Here is a 25,631-nt window from a genome sequence, read left to right on the forward strand (position 1 = left end):
GGACTTAATTAATGACAATTAGGGCTGTGTATTGGCAATAATTTGGCAATACGATACAAATCACAATACTAGGATCAACGATACGATATATCACGATATATCATGATACTGTTAAAAGGGCCTTTTTTTAAAAAATGATTATTTCCTTGAAGAATTGAAATACACCAGAAATCTGCACAAATACTAAACACATTTGTATTTGATCCCAACAGGATCTAATGTTCTATCACCAAATGTTCCTGTGTTCAAACTGAAATTCTGTTTTACAGACATTCCAGTTTCAGATCCTGTTCAAATGTTCAGATTCTATTAGTTCACAACTAACATCAGAACAGGATTTGAGTTCAATCCCAACAAAGGAACCAACATTATTTAATAAAAGAGTGTTAAATAATAATAAATAAAATGTAAACAAAACAAAAAACAAAACAAAAATGAACCTCCACAATATCTGCATTTGAATAAATACCTAAAAATATCGATACAGTATTGTGAAATGAAATATCACGATATATTGCAGAACCGATATTTTCTTACACCCCTAAAGACAACATGACTTCATATGTAGATTCAGCTCGGACGTTCAGGACTAAAGTGGTTCTGTATAAATTAAACACCATCATACCTCAGATCCATCATGTCAGGTCCCACCCAGAGTTTCAGAACCACCTCCATATGATAATTAGAGCCCAGTAGAGCTTTGATTTGTTTTTAGAAGTGGACCCAGAAGGCTTTGGGCTCTGGGTGTGTGAGGTGAAACGTGAACATGCGTCTATTTCAGTCCGACATAAGTGCTGGTTTCAGCCGTCGTGTCGCAGACGGAGCTGCCGGGCCCTTCTCCGTCTGATTACAGAGCGTCTTCTATTTCCATCCTGACGCTCAGTGGATGCTCCTGGGCTTCAAACGCACAGATTACAGGACGTAGACCGGCCCTGGAGTCTGTGGTTCGGTGTCTACGTGACCACCCCCCCACCCCCCAGGACAGATCTCGTGTAATTGGCACCAGATCATGTTTCTGTGTGATGTGGTGAAGTGAACAGTGTGTGTTTGGTGAAAAAGTTGAGTTTTAGGAGCTGTGTGTGTGTGTGTGTGTGTGTGTGCGTGTGTGTGTGTGTGTGTGTGTGTGCGTGTGTGTGTGTGCGTGTGTGTGTGTGTGTGTGCGTGCGTGCGTGCGTGTGTGCGTGTGTGTGTGTGTGTGTGTGTCCTTTAACGCTCTGGTTCCCGCCCACAGACGTCCTTCTAATCACCTAAAGCGCGTCATCAGCACAGCATCGAATAAGGTCTAAACATCTTTCATACAGTTTTAACTTTTTTTTGTATTTCATCAACTTTAACCATCGACAAACTCCCCAAATACTGTCAGATTTTTAACCCTTTAAAGGCCACATTTGTAATGTAAACAAACCATATTTTTTGATGCAACAAACACAATTTTTTTTCAATGTACTACAAAAAATTGGAATACTTTTTTTTTTTCATCTTGCTAAAATGTGTCAGTGTGCTTTTACTTTACTTTTTACTTTTACTTACTTACTTGTGAGAAGGGTGTTTATGAAGGAATTTAACAGTCTTTCATGCAACTTATTTTTAACTTTTTCACAATTTTGTGTTCTTTTTCATCAACTTTAGCCATAAAAAAAACTTCAAATACTCATAACTGGTCACTTTTCTACTGAAGCGTATTGCGTTCACACACAAATAAAATTCGGCTCTGTTTTTCAGAATCAACGAGATAATTATCTTGTTGATTCGGAAAAACAGAGCCGAATTTAAATTTTTTCAGAAAACAGTATCTCGTTAATTCAGAAAAGCAGAGCCGAATTTTTTTTAAACTTATTTTTTCTCGTAATTACGAGATAATTATCTCGTTAATTTGGAAAAACAGAGCCAAATTTATTTTTTTGTGTGAATGCAATACGCTTCCGTACTTTTCCATTAACCAACAAATTGCATGAATATAACTTGAGCATAAAAATGTACCTAATGGAAAAATGTCAATTTTGTCAAAACTCTTGTTTTTTGATTAAAAGCAAGAGGTGGTTTTTCGGGCGTAGCACAAATGGTATATCACACAAAACTGCGATGGAAAGGCCTTTTTCTGCAACTAGAGTCACGTGAATTAAAACAAAATGGATGTTGACGGACGTTACAACAAAAGAAGAAGAGTTTTAAAAGAAGCCTCGTGGGCTGAAAAAAAACCCCAGACTCGTGCGTCACTACCAGACCATAAAGTGAAAGTGAAACTTACAGACGCTTTACTAATTCCTGTAAGCCTTCCACTGTTGTGCAGCTAATTTTCCTTTTCCCTACAGTCAGAAACTTTAATTTGAGGGAGTGGGACATGTGTTCAACGGCCCCCTCCCCCAGAACCGGGTCCAGATCAGCCTGATCTCCGGACTAAATCTGATCCAATCTGATCTTCTAAAAAATGCCAGATCAGCAGCTGATACCCGCCTTTAGATCAGATCGGGACATCCCTAGTTAAAATCTCCCTTATTTTTCTAAGAAATTGTACGTTTTCATATTGTAATTTGACTTTTTTTGCACAAAACTAAGAAGAATTTGGAGTTGTCATTATTTATGAATGATCATACTGTTATTTTACTGGTCCGACCCATTTGCGGTCAGATTGGACAGTTTTAACCTCAGTTTTACAGTCATGTTGAGCACCAAACACAGACGTTTTTTACATGGATGTTTCAACTACACCTCAGTCTGAGGATTCATGGCCGTTGTTGTTTTTAAGCTGCTGAAAACAGTGAATTTCCTCTTTGGGATCAGTAATTCCGTATTTATGTCCTGGAGGTCGGTTCCACTTACACGACTGCTGCTCTTTGGCTCGACTCGACGTTTTGTGCGACTGACACCAGACGGTGACGCCGTCCTCCATCAGCTTCAGGGTTCGACGTTTCTGCCAACGAGGCGACCGAACCTTCAAACGAAACAGAGAACTCCGATGAAGTCTACTCAGTCCTACGCTATATGGACGAAAGTCTGTGGACACGTTGAATTTAATGATACTCATCCCATAATATAAAACTATATTCTGACATTTGTCCTAAATGTTTTGTATCCCAGACCCCTGTTAGAAAAGAAACACCTGAATTTAATGTGTCCACTTACTTTTGTCCATATAGTGTAAATGACTGAATAAAACCTATTGCTAGTCATAACTTAGAGCTTTACCTTCACCATACTGGAGCCCTGCAGCATCAGCTTCACATTTTCATCTTCCTCAACACCTAAAAAAACAGGGAAAAAACTAATTAATGATGTGAAAAGTGACAGTAAACAGAAGTCCATGTGAACATAATACTGGTTAATGAAGCAGAAAAGAGGGAGATTACAGCACAAACAGGGCCTTGGATATGCACCTTTTTTTAGTTTAGGGTTTTTTTTTTGTATCTCTATTTTCTAGTTAGCATTTTCTTTTTTTTCTTTTCTTTTTTTTACCTCCGCCAGGAGGTATTGTGTTCACTTTGCTTTGTGTGTTTGTTTGTTTGTTTGTTTGTTTGTCAGTGACTTTAGGGGAAAACCCTTCCACCCATCTTTTCCAAATCTTCCCCACAGATAGGCCTAGGCCCTGGGACCAACCCAGTACATTTTGGTCCCAGTAGGCCAAAGTTCAAGGTCACAGCAAGGTCACAACTTCTACAATTTTCCATCTGTCATCATTGAGCAATTTTCCAAAATTCATAAAAAATTCAAAACAACTCCGATTAGCCTCCAATTGGATCCACCTGTAGCTTAGAACAATATCTTGTATCTGACACAAAATTGTCCACATCCACTGTGGAATGTGGACTCTGTGGACATTTACACTGAACATTGAAAATCCCATTTACCACACATTTAAAATTAGAACTCAACTAATATTGAGGTGAATTGAATCTAATTAGACAGACACATGACTGGGACCAAGCTTCAACTTCTGCTGTATGGAACAACCTGGAAACTGTGGAATTTAAACAGAAATAGTCGATCCACACATGCACAGTGTTCAGGTGAAGGAGGAGGTTTGGGTTCTGAACACTTGTTTCTTTTTTTTTTTTTTTTGGATTCTTAAGTTGCCTACCAGTTCAGAAACTGTACTGGAATACCATGATGGGAGAAAGTGTGGGCCCTTTTCTAATGATGTGTATGTATATGTGTGTGTGTGTATATATATACATACATATATATATATATATATATATATAATTTTCCTTTTTTTTTAAATTAATTTATTTTATTTTAACTGCATCTACTTTCTTTTCATGATCTACTTTGTTACAACTTACTGTCATGTACTGAAGAGCATCATGTATTCGTTCTGGTCGGAGGATAAAAACCCTGGGTGGGAATCTAGTGAAAATATGTTGAGAGATATACGAACAACTAAAAAAGAGGATGTGACAGATTTTGTGGTAGAAACAAAGGGAAAAAATGCTGCAGAGAGAGGACGAAGGTGATTCCAGGTGACAGAACATTTTTAATTAACGAAGTGCTTTTGGTTCGTTATGAAAGTTAATCCTACGAGGCCTTATGCAAAGATGGAAATGAGAAGACAAGCTTATATGACAGAGCAGACGTTAAATGTGTGTTTTCAGTCATTTCCTGTTCAGTATAACGTCTTCATGAGTAGCTTGTGTTGTTGAATGTTCATGTCTTCATGCGATTATTCAGCAGGTTCCATGAAGTGTAATTTCTGACCCAGTACATTATATATTTTTGGATGATAAACTTCATTATTTAACCCTTAAAGACCCAAAGACCAGAACCACCTACTGATCTACACTGTTTAATACCTGTTGGTCCACTAATCCTATCAACACATGTCAATAATTGGTGTAAAATACAGTCCTTCATCTTTTCATGGTCATCAGATATGACCCATTTGGACGTTCAGAGGCTCCATAGTAAGGTTATTATCATTAACGAAAACTAACAAAATGAAGAAAACTAGAATTGAAAAAACATTTTCGTTAACTGAAATAAATAAAAGCTAGAATTAAAAAAAAAAAAAACAATAACTAACTGAAACTGTATTGTGTGCTCCTAAAACTAGAACGTATAAAAATTATGGATAAAATTTACTTTGTTTTCATATTTGTCAATGTTGGATTGATATGAAATTGATTTATTTTGCTCGAGCAATGTTAGCTAGCAGCACCATACGACACTTCACAGTCTGTCACTTCTCCTCACTTGTCGTTTAGAATTGGTTTCTCGTCCCCACTCTACCTGGAAACATGCAGAATAAAGTTGGGAGAAAGCAGCAGAGTCCTGTCTGGGATTTATTTGAATACGACAGCGAAGAAGAGAAAAGATATGAAAAAAATTTAAATGAATACTAAAACAAAGCATTTAGAAAAAAAAAACAAAAAAACCCCAAAACTAGTAAAAACTAGCAAACCTGCTCTAAAAATTAATTAAAACTAACTGAATTAGAGGAAAAAAGTCAAAATGAAATAAAACTAAGCTATAATGAAAAATCCAAAACTATTGTAACCTTGCTCCGTACTTACCGTGGAAACACCGTCATCTTCTACAGCATTGATTCACCAGTAAAACCCATGGAGTTGGATCAATGACAGTGGATGAAGATGCTTATTTTTGTGTTCAGTTATTGATATCTTTGCTTAAAAAGTCACCTTTTTCAGTTTTCTTTGTTTTTTAACATAACAACCCTCAAGTTTAATCTGAGCTTCCATTTTTACTGGAAAAAAAAGCAAAATACAGAGGAGAAAATTATAAAAGATGGTGATAAATCATTTAAGAAAGGTTAAAATTCATTTGGGAACTGACACAAAAGTAGCACTGGGTCTTTATGGGTTAACTCTATCAGTATATTTGTATGTCATTATATGCAGATGACACAGAATTCTATGTAGCTATTGTTCTGTCTTTACTTTTTGGTCTTTCACATTCATTTCAGTTTATTAATTGTTCTACAGATATGCAATCACTTCAGCCAAACCATTACTGACAAATTTAAAAGCTGTAAGGTTTAACTGTTGCTAAACATTATTATTGTAGCAACAAACACAAGCTAGCTTCCATCATGATATCCATCTTTTCTTTTCCAAATTCAGATACAACTAGAAGCACTCGGAGAGCGCAGACCTCCGCCAAGGCTGATCAGTGGCCCCCCCCGTGGGCCCCCCCACCCCCGATCACCACCAAAATTTAATCATTTCTTCCTCATCCCATTTCCAACAAACCCTGAAAATTTCATCCAAATCTGTCCATAACTTTTTGAGTTATGTTGCACACTAACGGACAGACAAACAAACAAACAGACAGACAAACAAACAAACAAACAGACAAACAAACAAACAAACCCTGGCAAAAACATAACCTCCTTGGCGGAGGTAAATATTTCCATAAAACAGGAAACATAGAGGTCTGACAAAACCCAGGACACTATGGGATCATAATGACCAACATAAACACCATCATTTATTCATTCCTCATTCTAAGAGACAGGAGACTAGATTTTTTTTTTTTTTATAATATATCCTTTTTCGTCTGATGTTTCATGTTGACGTCATCTGTTTGAGTTCAGTTCTTCCAACATCTGTTAACCCACATCCAGATGACTGATCATTGGACTGATTTCTTTATTAACAGTGAGTGAGTCAGAGCTGTGACATAGAACACAAATATAAGTCATGTGGATGTTCGTAAAAGCCAATGGTTATTATATCCTCCTGACACCCAGGAAAGTGAAAGTTTTAGCTTTTTTACATTAAACAACTGTCTTGATTGGAAACTGGATAATGCAACAGTTTTTTCACATGTAGTTCTAAAATTATTTTTAGGCAAGGAGTACTGTTTTTGGTTCACTTTGTATGTTTGTTTGTTTGATTAACACTTTAGCAGCAAAACTATTGGTTGAATTCACACCAAATTGGGTTTATAGATTGCCAGTGACCCAGAATAGATGTCATTACATTTTGGGAAAAGTAGGTCAAATTTTCAATTTTTTTTTAATTTTTAAAATCTTTTTTTCCCCTTTTACTTATAATGGGCAAAATTTCCAATGTCTGTAGCAGCAAAACTATTGGGTAAATTCATGTCAAATTGGGTTTATAGATTACCAGTGATCCAGAATAGATCTCAATACATTTTGGGAACAGTAGGTCAAAGTTCAAATTTTTTATGAATTTTTAAAATCTTTTTTTCCCCATTTACTTATAATGGGACGGGATTTCAAATGTCTGTAGCAGCAAAACTATTGGTTGAATTTATACCAAATTGGGTTTATAGATTACCAGTAATATAGAATAAATGTCTCTACATTTTGGCAAAAGTAGGTCAACGTTTACATTTTTTAGGAATTTTTTTAAATCTTTTTTTTCTCCCACTTACTTATAATGGGTGAAATTTCACATGTCAATAAAAACATCAATTTTATTTCAATTTACTTCAAACTTAGCACATATATAGAGGCAGTTGATATGTTGACATCAGCACATGGATAGACATGATGACATCAGCTGGATCGATGCCAAAATAAGATACAATATGTGTGAGGGGCAGGGCTTGTTGTGCCTGGAACCACTTGTTATTTATTTATTTATTTATGGGATGTCCTTTGCAGTGGACAGCATTTTTTAGGTAAAACTGGGAAACTTTTGTCCCCTACAGAGGACAAAAATGCATTGCTAGGTCTCAGGGGGATATCAACACAGAGAAAACTGAAGAAAAAGTGACTTTTCCATCTAAATCTATCATTAACTGAACATAAACCGAGCATCTACAACCATCATTTATGTCACTGATCAAACTCCAGGGGTTTTACTGCTGAATCAGTCGATGCTTTTGGTTGGAGGTGGACGTTTAGGTGTTTGAGGGTTGAACAGATGATGATGGACTGATAATGGATTTTCAGTGTAAACTATAGAGTTCAGAATCTAAATACATTAAACAGACAGAGGGTCTAATCAGTGACCTGTTGACCCTTCGAATGTGAGTTATCCTTAGTGTTTGTACGTGACTATGAGTGCGTAGTCCATGTTTTTTCGTATAAAATGACTGTATGAAGGTGATTTACACGCTCCTCTGAATACTGCTGAGTCCTGAGCTGACGAAGCAGAAATCAGCTGAAACACCAGTGGCGTTGTGGTTGGAGGGCGTGGCCGCCGCAGCCCCAACGGCGTCTTAAAACCAGACAACACACGAGGCTGTGTACGGTAATGTAGGAGAGAGAGGGAATACTGCAGCAGAGGGAGGAAGGCCGCATGAGGGAAGGAAAACCAATCCATAAACCCTGACCCACACAGATAAGTACAGATGAAACCACAACCACCAGTGTGTGATAAAAGTGTGTGTTATGACTAATGGGTCAGGCTGCAGCACACAGATAAAAAAAAAAACAAAACAAAAAAACTGAGTCATGTACCGCAGGTCACATGTGATAGTTAATCAGAGACGATAGCGGAGATAATGTGTTATTACGGCAAATAATGATATGTGTGTGTCCAGATAAAGTGAAAGGTCAGCTGGATGTTTTAGCAGAAGTGGAGAAAAACTCACATGTTTGACAGAAAATATGATTATAAGAACAGTGACGCAACAAATAAAGCATCCAACGTTTAAAGCAGCACTGAAGTCAGAGTTAACAGGAAGCAGTTCTCGCAACATAATCTAAAATTCTGATTTATGGTCAAAACATATTTTTTCGAGGTCCTCTTGACCTTTGAGTCTCACACCTTCCTGAGATATTACAGTTATACACGCAGGCAGACGTGAGCTCACAGCAGCCTTGACCTTTGACCTTTGGCCACCAAAATCTAATGAGTTTATCCTTAAATCCAAGCAAACGTTGAAGCCAAATTTACCAGAATTCCCTGAAGATGTTCCTGAGATGTCACATTCAAACTAATGGAGAGTCAAAAGGTCAAAACAAACTTGACTTTTGACCTTTGGCCAAAATCTAGTCAGTTTATCCTAAATTCCAAGCAGACTTTTAAGCCCAGCCCCCCCCCCAAAAAACAAACAAACAAACAAAAAAACATTTGCTCTGTTATCACATGCATACTAATAGAATGGCCAAAGTAAACATGACCTTTGACCTTTGGCCACCAAAATTTAATGAGTTTGTCCTTAAATCTACATAAACTTTTAAGCCAAGTTTACCATCAGCCCCCTGAGACACTCCTGGGATGTCACATTCAAACTAATGGAGAGTCAAAAGGTCAAAACTAACTTGACCTTTGACCTTTGGCCACCAAAATCTCAGGAGTTCATCATTAAGCCCAAGTGAACTTTTAAGCCACGTTTACCACTGTCCCCTCAGACGTTCCTTTGGTATCACATTCATTCTGTCTGAACTGGTCCATGCCAGATCCATGTTCTGGTCTCCTGGACTGAACTGAACCGAACTGGACTGAACCGACCCTCTGTTCTGGATCACATAAACCCTCCCTCCTTTTGCCAAAGCCGTCCTGGGTCTGCAGCTCCTCACACATTTCATTTCTGTTTCCATTTGCTTTTTCCAGTTTCTTGGATTAAATCGAGCTGAAATAGTCACATTTATTCGCTCCATCTGTTTCCAGTTATCAACATAGTTGTGTTTCTGCTGAATTTTCCACGTCTCCAAAGCCTTTTTTACATTATCTCCTGGTTTTTTCACTCAGATTTTTTATGCAGAGTGAAAATGTGTGTAAAAACCTGTGTATGGGTAAAGCCCACCTGCAGTCAGAGTAAACCTGGACTGGTCTGGGTTTGAACCTCTGAGGTCGAAGATGGAAGAACGGAAACATTCACCAACTGGCACGTCCAGAGGAGGAGGGTATTTAAGGACATTTAAGGATATTTAAGGACATTTAAGGACATTTAAGGATATTTAAGGACATTTAAGGACATTTAAGGATATTTAAGGACATTTAAGGATATTTAAGGATATTTAAGGACATTTAAGGACATTTAAGGATATTTAAGGACATTTAAGGACATTTAAGGATATTTAAGGACATTTAAGGACATTTAAGGATATTTAAGGATATTTAAGGCCCCTGGTTTCAGGTTGGACGGACCCTTTTAGAACACATGTGTGGTTCTGCTTTCACATGTAATTACATGTTGTTTGGATTTTTACAAAATGTAGATGAACAGCGTGTGCGCTGGTTCTGAAAGTTCTGTTTGATCCAGTTCACACAGACGGAGAGTTAAAGACAAGAATATGAAGACAGAAAGACCCAGATCCAGACCTAGACCTAGACCCAGATCCAGACCTAGACCCAGATCCTGATCCAGACCCAGACCCAGATCCTGATCCAGACCCAGACCTAGACCCAGATCTGGACCCAGATCCAGACCTAGACCCAGATCCTGACCCAGATCCTGACCCAGATCTAGACCTAGATCCTGATTCTGACCCAGATCTAGACCAAGACCCAGACCCAGACCCAGATCCAGACCCATATCCAGATCCTGACCCAGATCTTGATTTGGCCCACATCCAGATCCAGATTCAGACCCGGATCCAGACCCAGGCCCAGACCCAGAATCAGAACCAGATCTATTCCGAGACCCAGATCCTGACCCATATCCAGATCCTGACCCAGATCCGGATTCAGCCCACATCCAGACCCAGATCCACACCCAGATCCAGACCCAGATCCACACCCAGATCCACACCCAGATCCAGACCCACAATGCAGCATGATTAACAAAAACTTTAGCTTAAAAACCACGATAAAACCCAGATCCACACCCAGACCCATATTCAGGTCCAGACCCATTACCAGACCCAGATCCATATCCAGACCCATTACTAGATCCATATCCAGACCCAGACTCAGACCCAGACCCAGACGGTCCCTCTTGTCCTGGACTCATCTCCTGCTCTGGCTCTTCTTAAACATCAGGTGGATTTCTTCTTCATATCTCAGCGTCTGTGCATTAGCGCAGATCACATGGTTATAGTCTGACCAGAATCTACGACTGCTTTTATATTTATTTATTTATTTCCTCTTTGATGCAGCCTTAAAAGCATTTCTAAAGTGAGTTCACACCCGTCCACACCCAGCACTTTATGGAGGTTTAAGGACCTGAAGGAGGAGGATGAAAAAGCTGAACTGAAGATGTTTCTGCCAAACCCTGAACTCCAACAAAAGCATCCAAAACACGGAGAACAACAGGAACGTCCAATCACATCTGCCCTAAATGATCCAAACTGGACCAGACCAGTAAAATAATGACATAAACATATAGAAATAATGACAACTACAAACTTTTATCTGTGGTTTAGAGTGAAAAAAGTAAAATTACATGAAAATGTTCACATCTACAAACTCTCCTTTAAAAAAATGTAAACAACCTGAAATCTATTAAAAAAAATAAGTGTAACTTTACCGATATTCTGCCTCCGTTTATCATTTGCACATGTTCATTATAACGTACAGATCACAGTGGATCTACAAACACACAAAACTTTTAATAACAGACAGAATATTGGTACAATTACACAGATTTTTCTTAAGATATTTCATTTTGTTCATATTTTTTCAGGTTATTCACATTTTTTGTCAAAAGATAGTTTGTAAATGTAAATATTTTCACGAAAACGTTAAAAATGTATAAATGATTCCATGTTTATTGATGTTCATTCATTCATTCATTCATTCATTCATTCATTCATTATCTGAACCCGCTTTATCTTCGCTAGGGTTGCAGGGGCGGAGCCTATCCCAGCTACCAATGGGCTAAGGTTATACCGACACACTAGTATTAATGTATTTCTATAAATTTGCATCAATGTGAGACATAAACATGGACAGATACGATTAATGATGGAGGTATTTTAACTCTATTACGATGAATAGTTACGACAAAAGAAAATAAAAGATGCAAAATAATGAAAACGCCGTAAAAGACGCAACAAGACAAAAATTACCTAAAAGCGATATGAAATTAAAAAATTAACATTTAATAAAGAACAACAGCAAAATACAAAATATGAAAGAAACCAAATTGAAAGTAAAAGACACAATATATGATGTAAAAGACAGGACTAAAACAGCGACAGAAACGACACAATTCAACAAAAAAACATGTAAAAGATGCAACATGATGAAACTGATGCATCAGACAAAAAAGGAAAATATGCGAAAGTTACAAACGTGGAAGAAACTGTAAAAGACATGAGATGAATATTCTATAAAAGATGTTAGAAAAGGACACAAAATGACAAAAACTGAGATAAAACAGAAAAGATGAACGTGATCATAACCACGTAAAAGCCATAAACAGATGAAAAAACTGTAAAATATATCAGATAAAGATGAGGAAAAAAGATGGAAAAGATGCAAAAAGATGCAAAGAAATGTAAACTATGGATAAATGATTACAATTCCTGAAGTATTTCTGTACATTTACATGAGTATGAAACGTAAAAGAGTGTTTTTGGAGCCTCTGCTTTAATAAACATGGACAGATAGAATGATTTTATTTATTATGATGGAGTGATTTTAACTCTTCTACTATTATGGGTATTTAACTCTTATAAAGGAGTCATATTTACTCTATTATTATACTCATATTTACTCTATTATTATAGTCATATTTACTCTATTATTAGCCTATAGTCCTTTTAAGTCTTTTATTACAGTCATTTTAAGCGTATTGTTACTGTTATTTTAACTCTTATCATAATAGAGTCATTTTACTTTATTATTATAGTCATATTTACTCTATTATTATAGTCATATTTACTCTATTATTAGCCTATAGTCCTTTTAAGTGTATTATTACAGTCATTTTCAGTTTATTTTTATATTCATTTTAACTCTATTGTAATGGAGTCATATTTACTCCATTATTAGCCTATAATCATTTTAACTCTTTTATTACAGTCATTTTAAGTCTATTGTTACTCTTATTTTAACTCTATTATAATGGAGTCATACTTACTCTGTTATTATATTCATATTTTCTCTATTATTAGCCCATAGTCATTTTAAGTCTATTTTCATATTTATTTTAACTCTTTTATAATGGAGTCGTATTTACTCTATTATCATAGTTCTATTTACTCTATTACTATAGTTCTGTTTACTCTATTATTAGCCTATAGTCATATTTACTCTATTATTATAGTCATTTTAACTCTATTATTAGCCTATAGTCATTTTAAGTCTCTTATTAAAGTCATTTTCAGTTTATTTTTATATTTATTTTAACTCTTTTATAATAGAGTCATATTTACTCGATTATCACAGTTCTATTTACTCTATTACTATAGTTCTGTTTACTCTATTAATAGCCTATAGTCATTTTAAGTCTCTTATTAAAGTCATTTTCAGTTTATTTTTATATTCATTTTAACTCTTTTATAATAGTCATATTTACTCTATTATCATAGTCGTTTTTACTCTATTATTATAGTCATATTTACTCTGTTGTTAGCCTATAGTCATTTTTACTCTCTTATTAAAGTCATCTTTTATCTTTATTTTAACTCTTTTATAATGGAGTCGTTTTTACTCTATTACTATAGTCATATTTACTCTATTACTAGCCTATAGTCATATTGGCTCTCTTATTAAAGTCCTTTTCAGTCTATTTTCATCTTTATTTTAACTCTATTATAATAGAGTCATTTTTACTTTATTATTATGGTTATATTTACTCTATTATTAGCCTATAGTCATATTTACTCTATTATCATAGTTATATTTACTCTAGTATTATAGTCATATTTACTCTAATATTAGCCTATATTCCGTTTTACTCTCTTATTAAAGTCCTTTTCAGTGTGTTTTTTATTTTTATTTTAACTCTTTCAGAGTAAATTCTCACTAAATGTGTTTTTAAAAGATGCTGTTTGTTGTGAATCTGCTCAGATTTATTTATTTTTATTCTGTTTTCTTCTAAACCTGGTTTTCCTCATATCGGTCCTGTCGGTGGTCCTCGGGTCTCCCCTGGAACCCGCACCCAGACCCGGACCCGGACCCGGACCCGGGCCGGTACTCACCCAGGTTCCTCAGCGGGTCTATGGCCTTGGACTCGGAGGTCCCGGCTCCGTTCTTGTCCGGGTCTCCTTTCTTGTTGTTCCCCAGCATGATGCGGTCCGTGCCGGTCTTCGGTCCTCCGTCCTGCCGGGCCTGGTGGGCTGAAGGTCCGGGTCTGCCGCTGATCCGGACTCTACTGAACCGGGTCCGCCTCGGTCCGACTCATGGTTTTATCCCGGAGGAGGAAGACCAGGACCGGGGCCAGACCTTCATCCTGCTGATGTCACAGATTGGATTTGGAGCTGGACTCAGTCAAGACCCGGACCAGGACCCCAGACCACTTCCGGTGGGGGATTTCAGAATAAAAGTCCACCAACAGGGGGCAGTAGTTCACAGAGTCCAAAATAAAACTAATGAACAATAAACTGTCATGAATATGGACAAAAAATAAAGTTTAGAGTAAAAATACTGGATTATTTTAACAGAGGTAATGTTTGTTCACGAAGAAATAAAATAAAACACAATAAAAAAATACCCTTTATTCACATTATCAGCTCAGTAATATGAAAGAAGAGCAGATAAAAGTCATAATAAAATGTGATGAAAAAGTGAAGACAGTATACTTAATAACTGCCAAAAATAACAATAACAACAACAACAACAACAACAACAATAATAATAATAATAATAATAATAATAATAATAATAATAATAATAATAATAAAGTACTGTAATATAGTGAGCTACTTTAATATTTGTATAGTCACTTTAATTTCATATTTCTTTATTGCAATTATGTCGAATAGAAAAATCTTTAATGTTCCCAAAGGGCAAAACAATCATATATACTTCATTCATTAAGAGTAAGGTTTTTTAAATGTAATTATCTAATTTAATAATATAGAATTTTCTAATTTCTACAACAGATGAAAATTACATAAAAGATGCAAATAATGAAAATGCTGTAAAACACGCAACAAGACAAAAATTATGTAAGACTCATATAAAAATTAAAAATCAACATTTACTAAAAAGTTAATGTTTGTTCACAAAGAATGAAGAAATTAAACAAAACACAATGAAAATACTCTTTATTCACAGTATCAGCTCAATAATATGAAAGAAAAGCAGATAAAAGTCATAATACTGCAATAAAGATAGATAGATAGATAGATAGATAGATAGATAGATAGATAGATAGATAGATAGATAGATAGATAGATAGATAGATAGATAGATAGAAAGTGATGATAATATACTTAATAACTGCTGAAATAACAAAAACAATAATGATAATGTACTGTAATATAGTGAACTATTTTAATATTTGTATAGTCACTTTTATTTTATATTTCTTTATTGCAATTATAAACTTCACTCATTAAGAGTAAGGGTTTTTATATATACAATTTATTTGTCTAATTTTTATTGCACAGCCTTTATGCTGTGTTGTTCAGTTCTTGCATTTCACTGTTCATACCATGAGCATGTAACAAATAAAAAATAAAATGAAGAAGAAGAAAGAGGAAATCCTGTTGTATCAAATAAAATAATATTAGGGCCACATTGAGATAAAATATGCTTTCGAGCAGAAAATACATAACATAGGCCTAACGAGAATAACATTGTAATTATTTCTGTATATTTCTGAATTGAAACAATATTTAGTTTCAATATGGTTATTAAATCTTCAAAACAAATATTATGCTCTTTATACCTGAACCCAAGTAATTGTGGATTTTTTCAACCGTGTTTATTAAAACAGAATCTAACAAAAAAATGTGAAGAAGATTTTTTTCGTAATAAATTTAAACAAAACAGGATGTAAATTATTGATGAATTTGTATTTTCATCATTTGTCTCTGTGTGTAAATATTTGTGTATTCTTATATTAGGGGGAAAAAAATTGTAAATAAGATATATTTAACAAACAATAGCAGATGTATTAACAGTAGTCTAGCACCAGGGATAAACAAATATGAAAATAAATAATCACAAGCATTTCCCAAACCCAAGTAGGCCTATATGATTTTTTTTATTTTTATTTTTTATTATTAGTATTAACCTGATTTCCACTGATAAAATCCCAAATCTAACTTGTAAAAATGTGTTTTCTTAATTCAAACACACAAAAAAAGGTGTAAACTAGTTGATGAATGTTATTTTAATCATTTGTTTCCATGTGTAAATGCTCTGATTAATACTAACATTACAAAAAACAATGGTAAATAAATTTTTAAAAACCTCACAAATAACAGCGGACTTATTAATTATATAAGTATTTCTTATGAAGAAAGAGTGGAATTAAGAATAAATTCACTCTAAAAATGGAAATCCTTTCCTGTGACATTAAATTGTCAGTCTTTTGTTTGCTTTTGTTTTGAAGGAAAACCTCGTCACTTCTGGGTTCATCTCCGTTGCCTTGACAACAGACAGATTTTAACCGGATTACAGTAAGAGGAGTGTGTGTGTGTTGATGTGTCCTAAGTGAAAGCGCTCCTCTTCTTCTTTATTTTTAGTCCAATCACAGACACTAAGTGATGAAAATACCTGATCCTCTAAACCCCTCTGATAAATGAGTTCAAATCAGCCAAATGTCCGAAAAAAGCCTGAGGATCCAAAATAGAACGAACTCCACTGAATGAAACTGACCTGTAGGTTTAGGAGCAGGATCCAGACTGAAGGACAAACACCTGAAGCCCACGACTCTGCTTCATACATGCACTGTGGTGGTGGTGGGCCAGTACAGCAGGGGGTCCAACATGCGGCCCGTGGACCAAAACCGGCCGCCAAAGGGTCCAATCCGGTCTGTAGGATGAATTTAGAAAATACAAAACTTACACTGAACTCTTTTCCCGCCATTGATGAGATATTCCATCAGTTGCTTTCCAACACTTCCTCGCCAATGACGAGATTTTCCGTCAATCCGTGTTTTCGCATTTATGCCGCAGTTGGACCTGTTCCAGATCGTGTGAATTAATTTCCTTCGTCCAAAAATAAACAATTAAGGAGCTTTTTTGGAAAAATGAAGGACCATGTGTAAAATTTTCGCACTAGAATCACTGATCACCCATAGCAACGCACACAGCGCCAGTGGCTCTGAATGAGGAAATGCAGACTCTGTAGGAACCACGCAGTTTCAAAAGATGATTATGGAGACAGAGTCCGACAGTTTAATATATGAAGAACCTACAAAAGAACCTTTTAGAGGAAATAAATAAATACATATATTCATACATAGATAAATAACTACATGTCCATCTAATTATTTCCAGATCAAACACAGCAGGTGGTCCAACAGGAGGACCTGGTGCAGCCAAGGAAAGGCCAGAAATCTACAGTATTTAGTGCATTTGTTTGTTTGTTGTTTTTTTTTGAAAATGAGGAATTTGGAAGTATTTATATCAAAAAGCCAAACTAATATGTGGAAGACTTATAACTGATGTATGTAAATGTGGACAGTTTAGAAGGAACCTGGTGCTTTAGAAGATGTTTGGTCTAAAGTTTGATGTGGATTCCTCTGACATTTTGTGGAATGATGGGAAATCTTAGAACCGTTTGTTATTATTATTGTTGTTATTATTATTTTATTTTGTGATTTTGAAGACAGTGTTACTGTTGGTAAATAAGAAAGAGTCATAGACAGACAGACAGACAGATCTGGTGTAGATAAGTTAGATTCCTTTGTATTTTTGTGCTGTGGACTCCATATAAATCAGGTTACTGTTGTAGTTGTTGGTTATTTCTTTTCTTTTTTTTTCTTTTCCTCCGCTGGCCTTCACCTCCACATCTGTCTCGTAGACTCTAAACTCTGTTGCCGACAGATCATTTCCTGTCATAACCTGGACTGAGGAAACAAAGCCAGGATGCCACTTAAAGCTGCAGGTTCGCTGATATGATTATATTTGGATATTTGGATGTGGAACGTACTCACCTGCCGGCGTTTCCTCCTCAGACACACCACTGTAGAGCCACTGGAATGTAAAACTCTTCCTTTCTTTTCTTCACTCACACTTTTCACTCAGATCTGTCAGTTTTTCGTCTCCTCAGGATCTCAGTTGTTCTTTTTCTTGGGAGGAACAAACTGTCCTCTAACATTAAACCCTCCTGCTTTCATCCGTCTCCAGGTTTTGGACGTTTTAGATCCTGTCTCATCCATGTTCCACTGTTTGTTCAACTGCAGCAGAACATGTCGAAGTCTGTTTTTACTGTGTTGAAGCTAGAGGTCAGGGTGAGGTTCGGAAAGTCCATCTGTCACTGCAAAAATCCAAATCTTACCAAACTTAGTTTTCTGATTTCTAATCCAAATATCTCATCACACTTAAAATAAGACAGAATCACTGAAAGAGGAACTTATTATCAGAGGTGTTTAGTGTCAGACTGCAGTGGAAGCTCAGCTTCCTCTAAAATGACTCCCATTAAATGCTCAAATCTGTTCAGGTGTTTTCATTTCATTGACTCCAAATGTGTTGGAACACGTTCATCTCTCAGACCAGTTGGTTCAGAATCAGTTTGATCCCAGATCAGTGGACTGGATGTTGTTCACTTCTCCTCCATTCCCGTGTCTGTGTTTTCTCCTCCATCTCTGCTCAGTGCATTTGTCGTAGACGCTCAGCGTCCATGCACTTCAATGGGACTGAGTGGAACTGCTGGAAACTGACTCTAAACTGGACGCTAATTGGATAAATGACACCGTGTTGTCCCGCCCCCGGACGCTCAGCGTCTCTGGGGGTGAATGGAGCTGTGGGCGGAGCTCGGCCGGGCCGGACGCTGAGCTTCCAGGTGCTGATTGGAGGATGGGTCCAAAGGCTGAATCCCGTTTGATTGACAGCTGTTCTCAGATCTGCTCCTTCACTGACACAGTTCAGTTTAATACCGTCACACATTCTGCTGTGAAATCACAGAAACCAAATGAACTGTTCATTTCTTGCACTGTAAATACACAGATCTACAAATCACAAGGAGCAGAGGGCCGAATTCATGTTTAAATAACTTGACAATTTTTTGGATGTAAGCCGACAGTGAGCTTCCCCTGTCTGAAAGACGAGCAGCCGACACTGCTTGTTAGTGAGATATAAGAACTTATTTTCAGACAAAAGGTCTGGAAAATCTTATTTCAAGAAATCAAAGATAATTTTCAGTGTTCCATTCACTGATTTTTTTTTTTTTTTTTTTTTTTGCTAAATTCAACATTTTTTTTTTTTTTTTTGCTTAATTCAGAGTTCATTATATATTTTTAGTCTTTTATTTTCTCTGTGCTTTCATATGCTTGGAATAAAAGATCAATCAGTCAGTCAATCATTGCACTGGTCTGCAAGTGGAATTATTCCAGGATAAAAGTACTGAAACTTTACCAAGTATGAGTCACAGATAAATTCAGTCCAAATGCTGGCTGGACGTAGTTTCCAAGATAAAGTTTTGGGTCGAAATATGGAATAGTGAGGATTAACGAGAGAACGTCAGATCTACTTCAAAACACTGTCTTCACATAACAACACATTCACTTTTCAGGTTATTTACACTGGAACATTTATAATCTAATGTATAAATGGACATAAACTACTGTGTAATAAGACTTTATTATTATTTTTTTTAATCACATATATTGAAAACATCAGATTACCAGCGCTTTGGTTCTTTCTTCTCCACTTAATCTTGTTAAAGTATGTGAGATTGCTCATATTTAATCTCTTAGGAGGATCATTTGTAATCATACTGTAAACAGTGACGTCACTTTGAGCTTGTCCCTTTAAATCTCAGAAGGGGGCGTGTCCGGGGTGTGTCATGTGACTCAATGCGGAAGTGTAACCACAGCTCCAGGCAGGCGGAGGTGACAGGGCAGCACACTGTCTGTCTGCAAACAAACTTTACAAAACACACAAGTAAAACTCCTAAATGTTGTAAAACGGGCCTCTACTGTCGAACCGCTCCCGGGACCGGTCCGTTACGGTTCCGTGTGTCCAGTAAAGACCCGGTTCGGATCATGGACAGACGCAGGACGAACAGCTACTGAGGTGAGCGAACATGCTAACGGTCCAGGCTAGCAGACATAGTTCAGATTACAGAGCGATTCCGCAGAAAAAAGAGCGGAACAACACGGACTGTGAGGGTTTAACGGCAGATGGAGTACCAGGAAATAAAGTAAAGGAGGTAAAGATCACAGCAGGGTTCTGTCTGAGTTTAAGGGTTCAGCAGAACCACCAGGAAACACATTAGCATCAGAAGGAAACTGGACACAAACAGGTCCTGACGTCACAGACTGACCAGGACCAGGACTAGAACCAGAACCAGGACTAGAACCAGGAGCAGGACTAGAACCAGGACCAGGACTAGAACCAGGACCAGGACTAGGACCAGGACCAGGACTAGAACCATGACTAGAACCAGGACCAGGACTAGGACCAGGACTAGAACCAGGACTAGAACCAGGAGCAGGACTAGGACCAGGACCAGGATCAGTGCTAGAACCAGGACCAGGACTAGAACCAGGATCAGGACTAGGACCAGAACCAAGACTAGGACCAGGACCAGGACTAGAACCAGGACCAGGACTAGAACCAGGACCAGGACTAGACCCAGGACCAGACCACCATGGAGGGGCTTTTATTGACATGTTATTCCATTCTACAGATATTTAACACTCAGAGTTTTTCTACTGTTTTTAATCCTTTATCCCAGAACCTGAGTCTAATGTAAACTTCATTAAAACTCCTTTATTTTCACCTTTCACTGATAAAACTGTTATTTTTGGAGTTATTATTACATTTTATGTCATATTTATCTGGTTTCAGAGACTAGCTGTTTGCTCTTTTACTTTGGGAATAGAAGAAGTTATAAACACTGTGTGTACTAGGGCTGTGTGTCGACAAGAATCTGGCGATATGATACAAATCACAATACTAGGACCACGATACGATATATCACGATACATCATGATACTGTTAAAAGGAAATTTTTTTGTGTGTTTCTTTTTAAAAAATGATTATTTCCTTGAAGAACTGAATTACACCAGAAACATGTACAAATACTAAACGGGTTTTTCAAACACATTGTCATGTGTTGTTACTGTGGTAGTTTCACCAGGAAAAGATCATTTTTGGACAGATTGCATATTGTGTAAGTACTGTGTTGCATGTAACTATACGTGTACGGTGTAACTGTGAGCTTCAGGGTAAAAAAAAAAAAATCGGAATTTCGGTAAGGGAGTGCTAGCTGGAAGTATGAGGGTGCAGCGCCCCTGTTCCCTGCTTAAGAAAACCCTTGTTAAACACATTTTTATTTGATCAGAACAGGATCTAATGTTATATCACAAAATGTTCCTGTGTTCAAACTGAAATTATGTTTTACGGACATTACAGTTTAAGATCCTGTTCAAATGTTCATATTCAATTGTTCAGAACTAACATCAGCACTAGGGATGTAACGATATGAACATTTCATATCACGGTTATTGTGACCAAAATTATCACGGTTATTATTATTATCGCGGTATTGTTGAAAATGTTCAAAAAGTACTGATACGCACACTGAAATAATTTAACCAAGTTGTATTTTTTTTTTAAAAAATAAAATAAATAATAATAACAGTAACATAAAATAATAGGCACAACATACCTTCTGTTGGCAGAAACATTCAAATATTAACCTTTATGGGTCTGAGCCTATTTTTATGGAAGTCTATTGCATTCACACAAAAAACAGAACTGAATTTATTTTTTTGTGTGAATGCAATACGCTTCTGTATATTTTGTCTGTTTTTCAGTCCTTTTGATTTTGCCGTTATATACTATATAAACAAATGTTTACTATACCCATGTTTGGGATCTGTTTTTTCAGCACAACTTCATCTGTATCATCTGTCTATTATTTTTTCACATTAACCTACTATAAAAACAGAAAAAGACAGAAAACACACACACACAAAAAAATCCAATTTGAAAAATGTATGTACTTTATTGCATAAATAACACACAGATGCTTAACGAACCTTTTCAAAGACTTTAAAAGTGAATATTGGTTCCAAATATTAGGTATAGAAAATTAAAATTGTAATAAATTAAAACTATACTCAAATATTTGACATAAAAGCAGATCTTTACAGAGGGTTTTTTCCCCTAAAAGTGCAGTAATCAAACACGGTTATCATGAGAATTAGAATTTAAACAGTAATACTAACCGTCTGCAATTTTACCGCCGTTTATCGTTATACCGGTAATCGTTACATCCCTAATCAGAACATTATTTTAGTTCAATCCAAACAAAGGAACTAACATTATTTAATAAACCAGTGTTAAATAATAATAAATGAAATATAAACAAAACAGAAAAACAAACATGAACCTCCACAATATCTGCATTTGAATAAATACCTAAAAATATTGATACAGTACTTTTTAATATCGATACAGTATTGTGAAATGAAATATTGTGATATATTGCAGAACCGATATTTTCTTACACCTCTAGTGTGTGCATGTGAATATGTGTACTTTTTGTCATTATTTTAGGTTCTGCTAAACTTAGAATATTAAATAAATGTACAACTGTGTTAGAGGGTGTTGTTTCTGTACTTTATTTATACGACAAATTAGTAAGTGTTGGGTTTGTTTAAATGTCAGAAAATGTTAAAAAAAAAAAACAACTCAAAATGAAGATACGATACATGGAATCTGAAAATTCTGGTTTTTTGTTTGTTTTGTTTCGTTTTTTTTTTACATTTTTCTTCACCTGTTGCCCAACATACATGATTTCGCTAATATTTTTTAATATAATTGAATGGAAAAAAGAAGAAGATACAGTACATGGAATCTGATGTTTTTGTTTTTACATTTTTCTTCACCTTGTGCCCACATACATGATTTCACTAATATTTTAGTTTTTGCCATAATTAATTATTTTTGGTCCTCTTATTCTTTGATAGTATTAATTGTTGCCCTAATAAAAAGTGACAAAACTAATCCTGAGTTTATGTATTCCTGTAGATATGTTTTTAACCCCAGTGATGCGGTGAAATTGACCCTTAAAAGTGCTGGAAAAGACTTGAATTTGACCTTGAAAACTGTGTCTGAACCCTGAATGTAAATAATTTCAGTTTTGGAGTTGCCTAACTCATCTGAAGTGTAATGTTTGATCGATTTCTTTGCTAACGTCATTCATTTCCTGTTGTCTGTTTGAACTCTTTCAGCTCCAGTTGAACTCGTTCGGTTCCAGGTTTTCAGTCCAGTTTATGTCATGCCCGTCCCAGCGATGGTGGAGCCTGACGTCGACCACCAGAGACGCTTCCAGGCCGCCGTGGACGTCATCCACAACCTCCCCAAGAACGGTACGACTCCGTCTGCAAGAATCACAACCAGATTATAGAGAAATACTGCGAGAAGTGGAAAATAAACGCACTTCTACTCACTACTGTTACAGAATATTAGGAGGTGGATCAACAACAATAACACGAATAAATGATAATAAATAATTACGTCAATTTCTGAAGCAGTTTATGCATATTAGAGTTTTAAGAACAGAGGCACTGGGCTTTTGTCCTCTGGGATTTTATTATTTTAATTTGGCTTTAAATTAATATTTGTAAACTTTGCTTTGTTTCTGACTCTGAAACACAAACAAAATCAACAAAATGAAGAAAACGTAAACGAAATAAACTAAATAATGAACAAGGTGAACAAAACAATTAATAAAAATCAACTAATTAATAAAATAATGAATAAAATGAACCCAAAAAAAATGAACAATATCAATAAAATAATGAAAAGCGTGAACAAAATTTTATTTTAAAAAATGAACAAATAATTAATTAAATCAACTAATTGATAAAATAATGAATCAAATGAAGAAAATGAATAAAATGTGATGCAAAGCAATGTGAATAAAATAATGAAAAGTGTGAACAAAACTTTATTTAAAAAAACATGTAACAAAATAATTAATAAAATCAACTAATTGATCAAATAATGAACAAAATGAATAAAAATAATGAACAAAATAAACAAAAAATTTATCAAAATCTACAAAATGAAGAAAATAATGAACAATGAACAAAATTTTTTAAAAAGGAATACAATAATGAACAAAATGAACAAATAATTCATAAAATAAACTAATAAAATATGAATAAAAATAATGAACAAAATAAACTAAATGATTAATAAAATCAACTAATTGATAAAATACTGAATAGAAATAATGAACAAAGTGAACAAAAGGGAATAAAATACTGAGCAAAAAATGAATCAGATCAACTGATAAAATAATAAAAAATAATGAACAAAATAAACAAAATGATCAAAATGAATAAATGAATGTACAAAATAATAAACATAATGAATAAATAATTAACAAAATGAACAAAATAGACAATAAATAAACATAAGTGAAAGTGAATAAAAACTGAATAAAGAAATGAACAGAAATCAATAATCAGTTCTTCTGTTCATGTGATGGTGACAGAAGTTCTAAATGTTCAGTATCTGGGGTTTGTGTGAACGGACCGTTGGGTTCTTCTTTAAAACGCCGGTGGTTTCGTCTCTGTCTCCTTCAGGTTGTTATCGTCCGTCGTACGAGGTGATGCTGCGTTTCTACAGTTTATACAAACAGGCTGTGTGTGGACCCTGTACCAGCTCCAGACCCGGGTTCTGGGACCCAGTTGGACGCTACAAATGGTCAGTGAGATGTGATGAAAGTAGACGGTTAGTTGTGGTAGAAAATTATTATTTACAGTCAGAGCAGGAAAAATATTTTAGAAATTTAGAGGAAGAACATTTAAAATCAAAGTCATGGATAAAAAGTTTTTAAAAAAAAAAGTCATTTATCAAATATTAAATTAACTTATTTTTCCTTTTTTTTTAGTTCAGTTTGGGGCTTATGTTGTTTTGTTTTGTATTATTTTTCTTAATTTTTTTCATTAATTTTGTTCAATTTTTCAAATACTTTGCCTGTTTTATTTTTTCTTCAATTTCTCCCATATCTCCCAGGAAATATTGATGTATTTATGTCAGATCCTCATGAACAGGACATCTGACAGCTGGAGACATGATGTGTCCCAATATTTATGTCCGTATAGTTTATAAACATCAGTATTTCCAGTATTTTAAAATCATAGTCATGGATTAAAAAAAACAAAATCTTCTAATCTTCAAAGTTTAGTAGAGCTTAAAATAATTAGAAAAAGTGCACATATTCACACAGTGTTTGTAACGTTTTAATATTAAAAAAAGAGACAAAGAACAACTAGTCTCTTCGATCAGATAAATATGACATTAAATGTAATCCTAACATTGTTTCATCAGTGAAAGGTGACGGTAAATTAGTTGGATTTAAAGTTTATGTTGGACTGGAGAGTGGAGGTGATGTAACAGCAGGTTATCTGACTCATATGGTGCGTTCAGGGACGCCTGGAGCCGGCTGGGAGATATGAGCACTGAGAGCGCCATGGCAGCGTACGTGGACGAGATGAAGAAAGTGGCTCAGGAGGTACGTTCAGGAGGGTGGTACCAGACAACACTCTGATTCCCCACAGTCAGTGAACGCCTCACACCCCTCCCCCCTGCAGGTCATCGACACCATGCCCATGGACGAGAAGACGGCGTCGCTCCTGCACCACTTCGAGCCTCTGTACCTGGTCATCGATGACATGCCTCGGCCTCCGGAGGCGCTGCTGAGCCTCAGAGACGGTAACGGAACACC

General features: G+C 35.8%; 1 protein-coding gene and 1 pseudogene across 2 annotated transcripts in view; one reads left to right on the top strand and one right to left on the bottom strand.

The window, feature by feature from the left end:
* Positions 1-14,240, bottom strand: part of LOC115410501 (1-phosphatidylinositol 4,5-bisphosphate phosphodiesterase delta-3-A-like) — a 39,018-nt pseudogene extending 24,778 nt beyond the window's left edge.
* A 5,508-nt stretch (positions 14,241-19,748) lies between these two features.
* Positions 19,749-25,631, top strand: part of acbd4 (acyl-CoA binding domain containing 4) — an 11,183-nt gene continuing 5,300 nt past the window's right edge. For both annotated transcript variants that reach the window (XM_030122542.1, XM_030122543.1), the window contains exons 1-5: positions 19,749-19,954; positions 23,125-23,262; positions 24,487-24,607; positions 25,334-25,418; positions 25,498-25,618. In XM_030122542.1, the coding sequence (XP_029978402.1) occupies positions 23,172-23,262; positions 24,487-24,607; positions 25,334-25,418; positions 25,498-25,618 (418 nt within the window). In that variant the 5' untranslated portion in view covers positions 19,749-19,954; positions 23,125-23,171. The remainder of the gene's footprint in view (positions 19,955-23,124; positions 23,263-24,486; positions 24,608-25,333; positions 25,419-25,497; positions 25,619-25,631) is intronic.

This window comes from Sphaeramia orbicularis, chromosome 19 (genome assembly GCF_902148855.1).
Source record: "Sphaeramia orbicularis chromosome 19, fSphaOr1.1, whole genome shotgun sequence".
NCBI lineage: Eukaryota > Metazoa > Chordata > Actinopteri > Kurtiformes > Apogonidae > Sphaeramia > Sphaeramia orbicularis.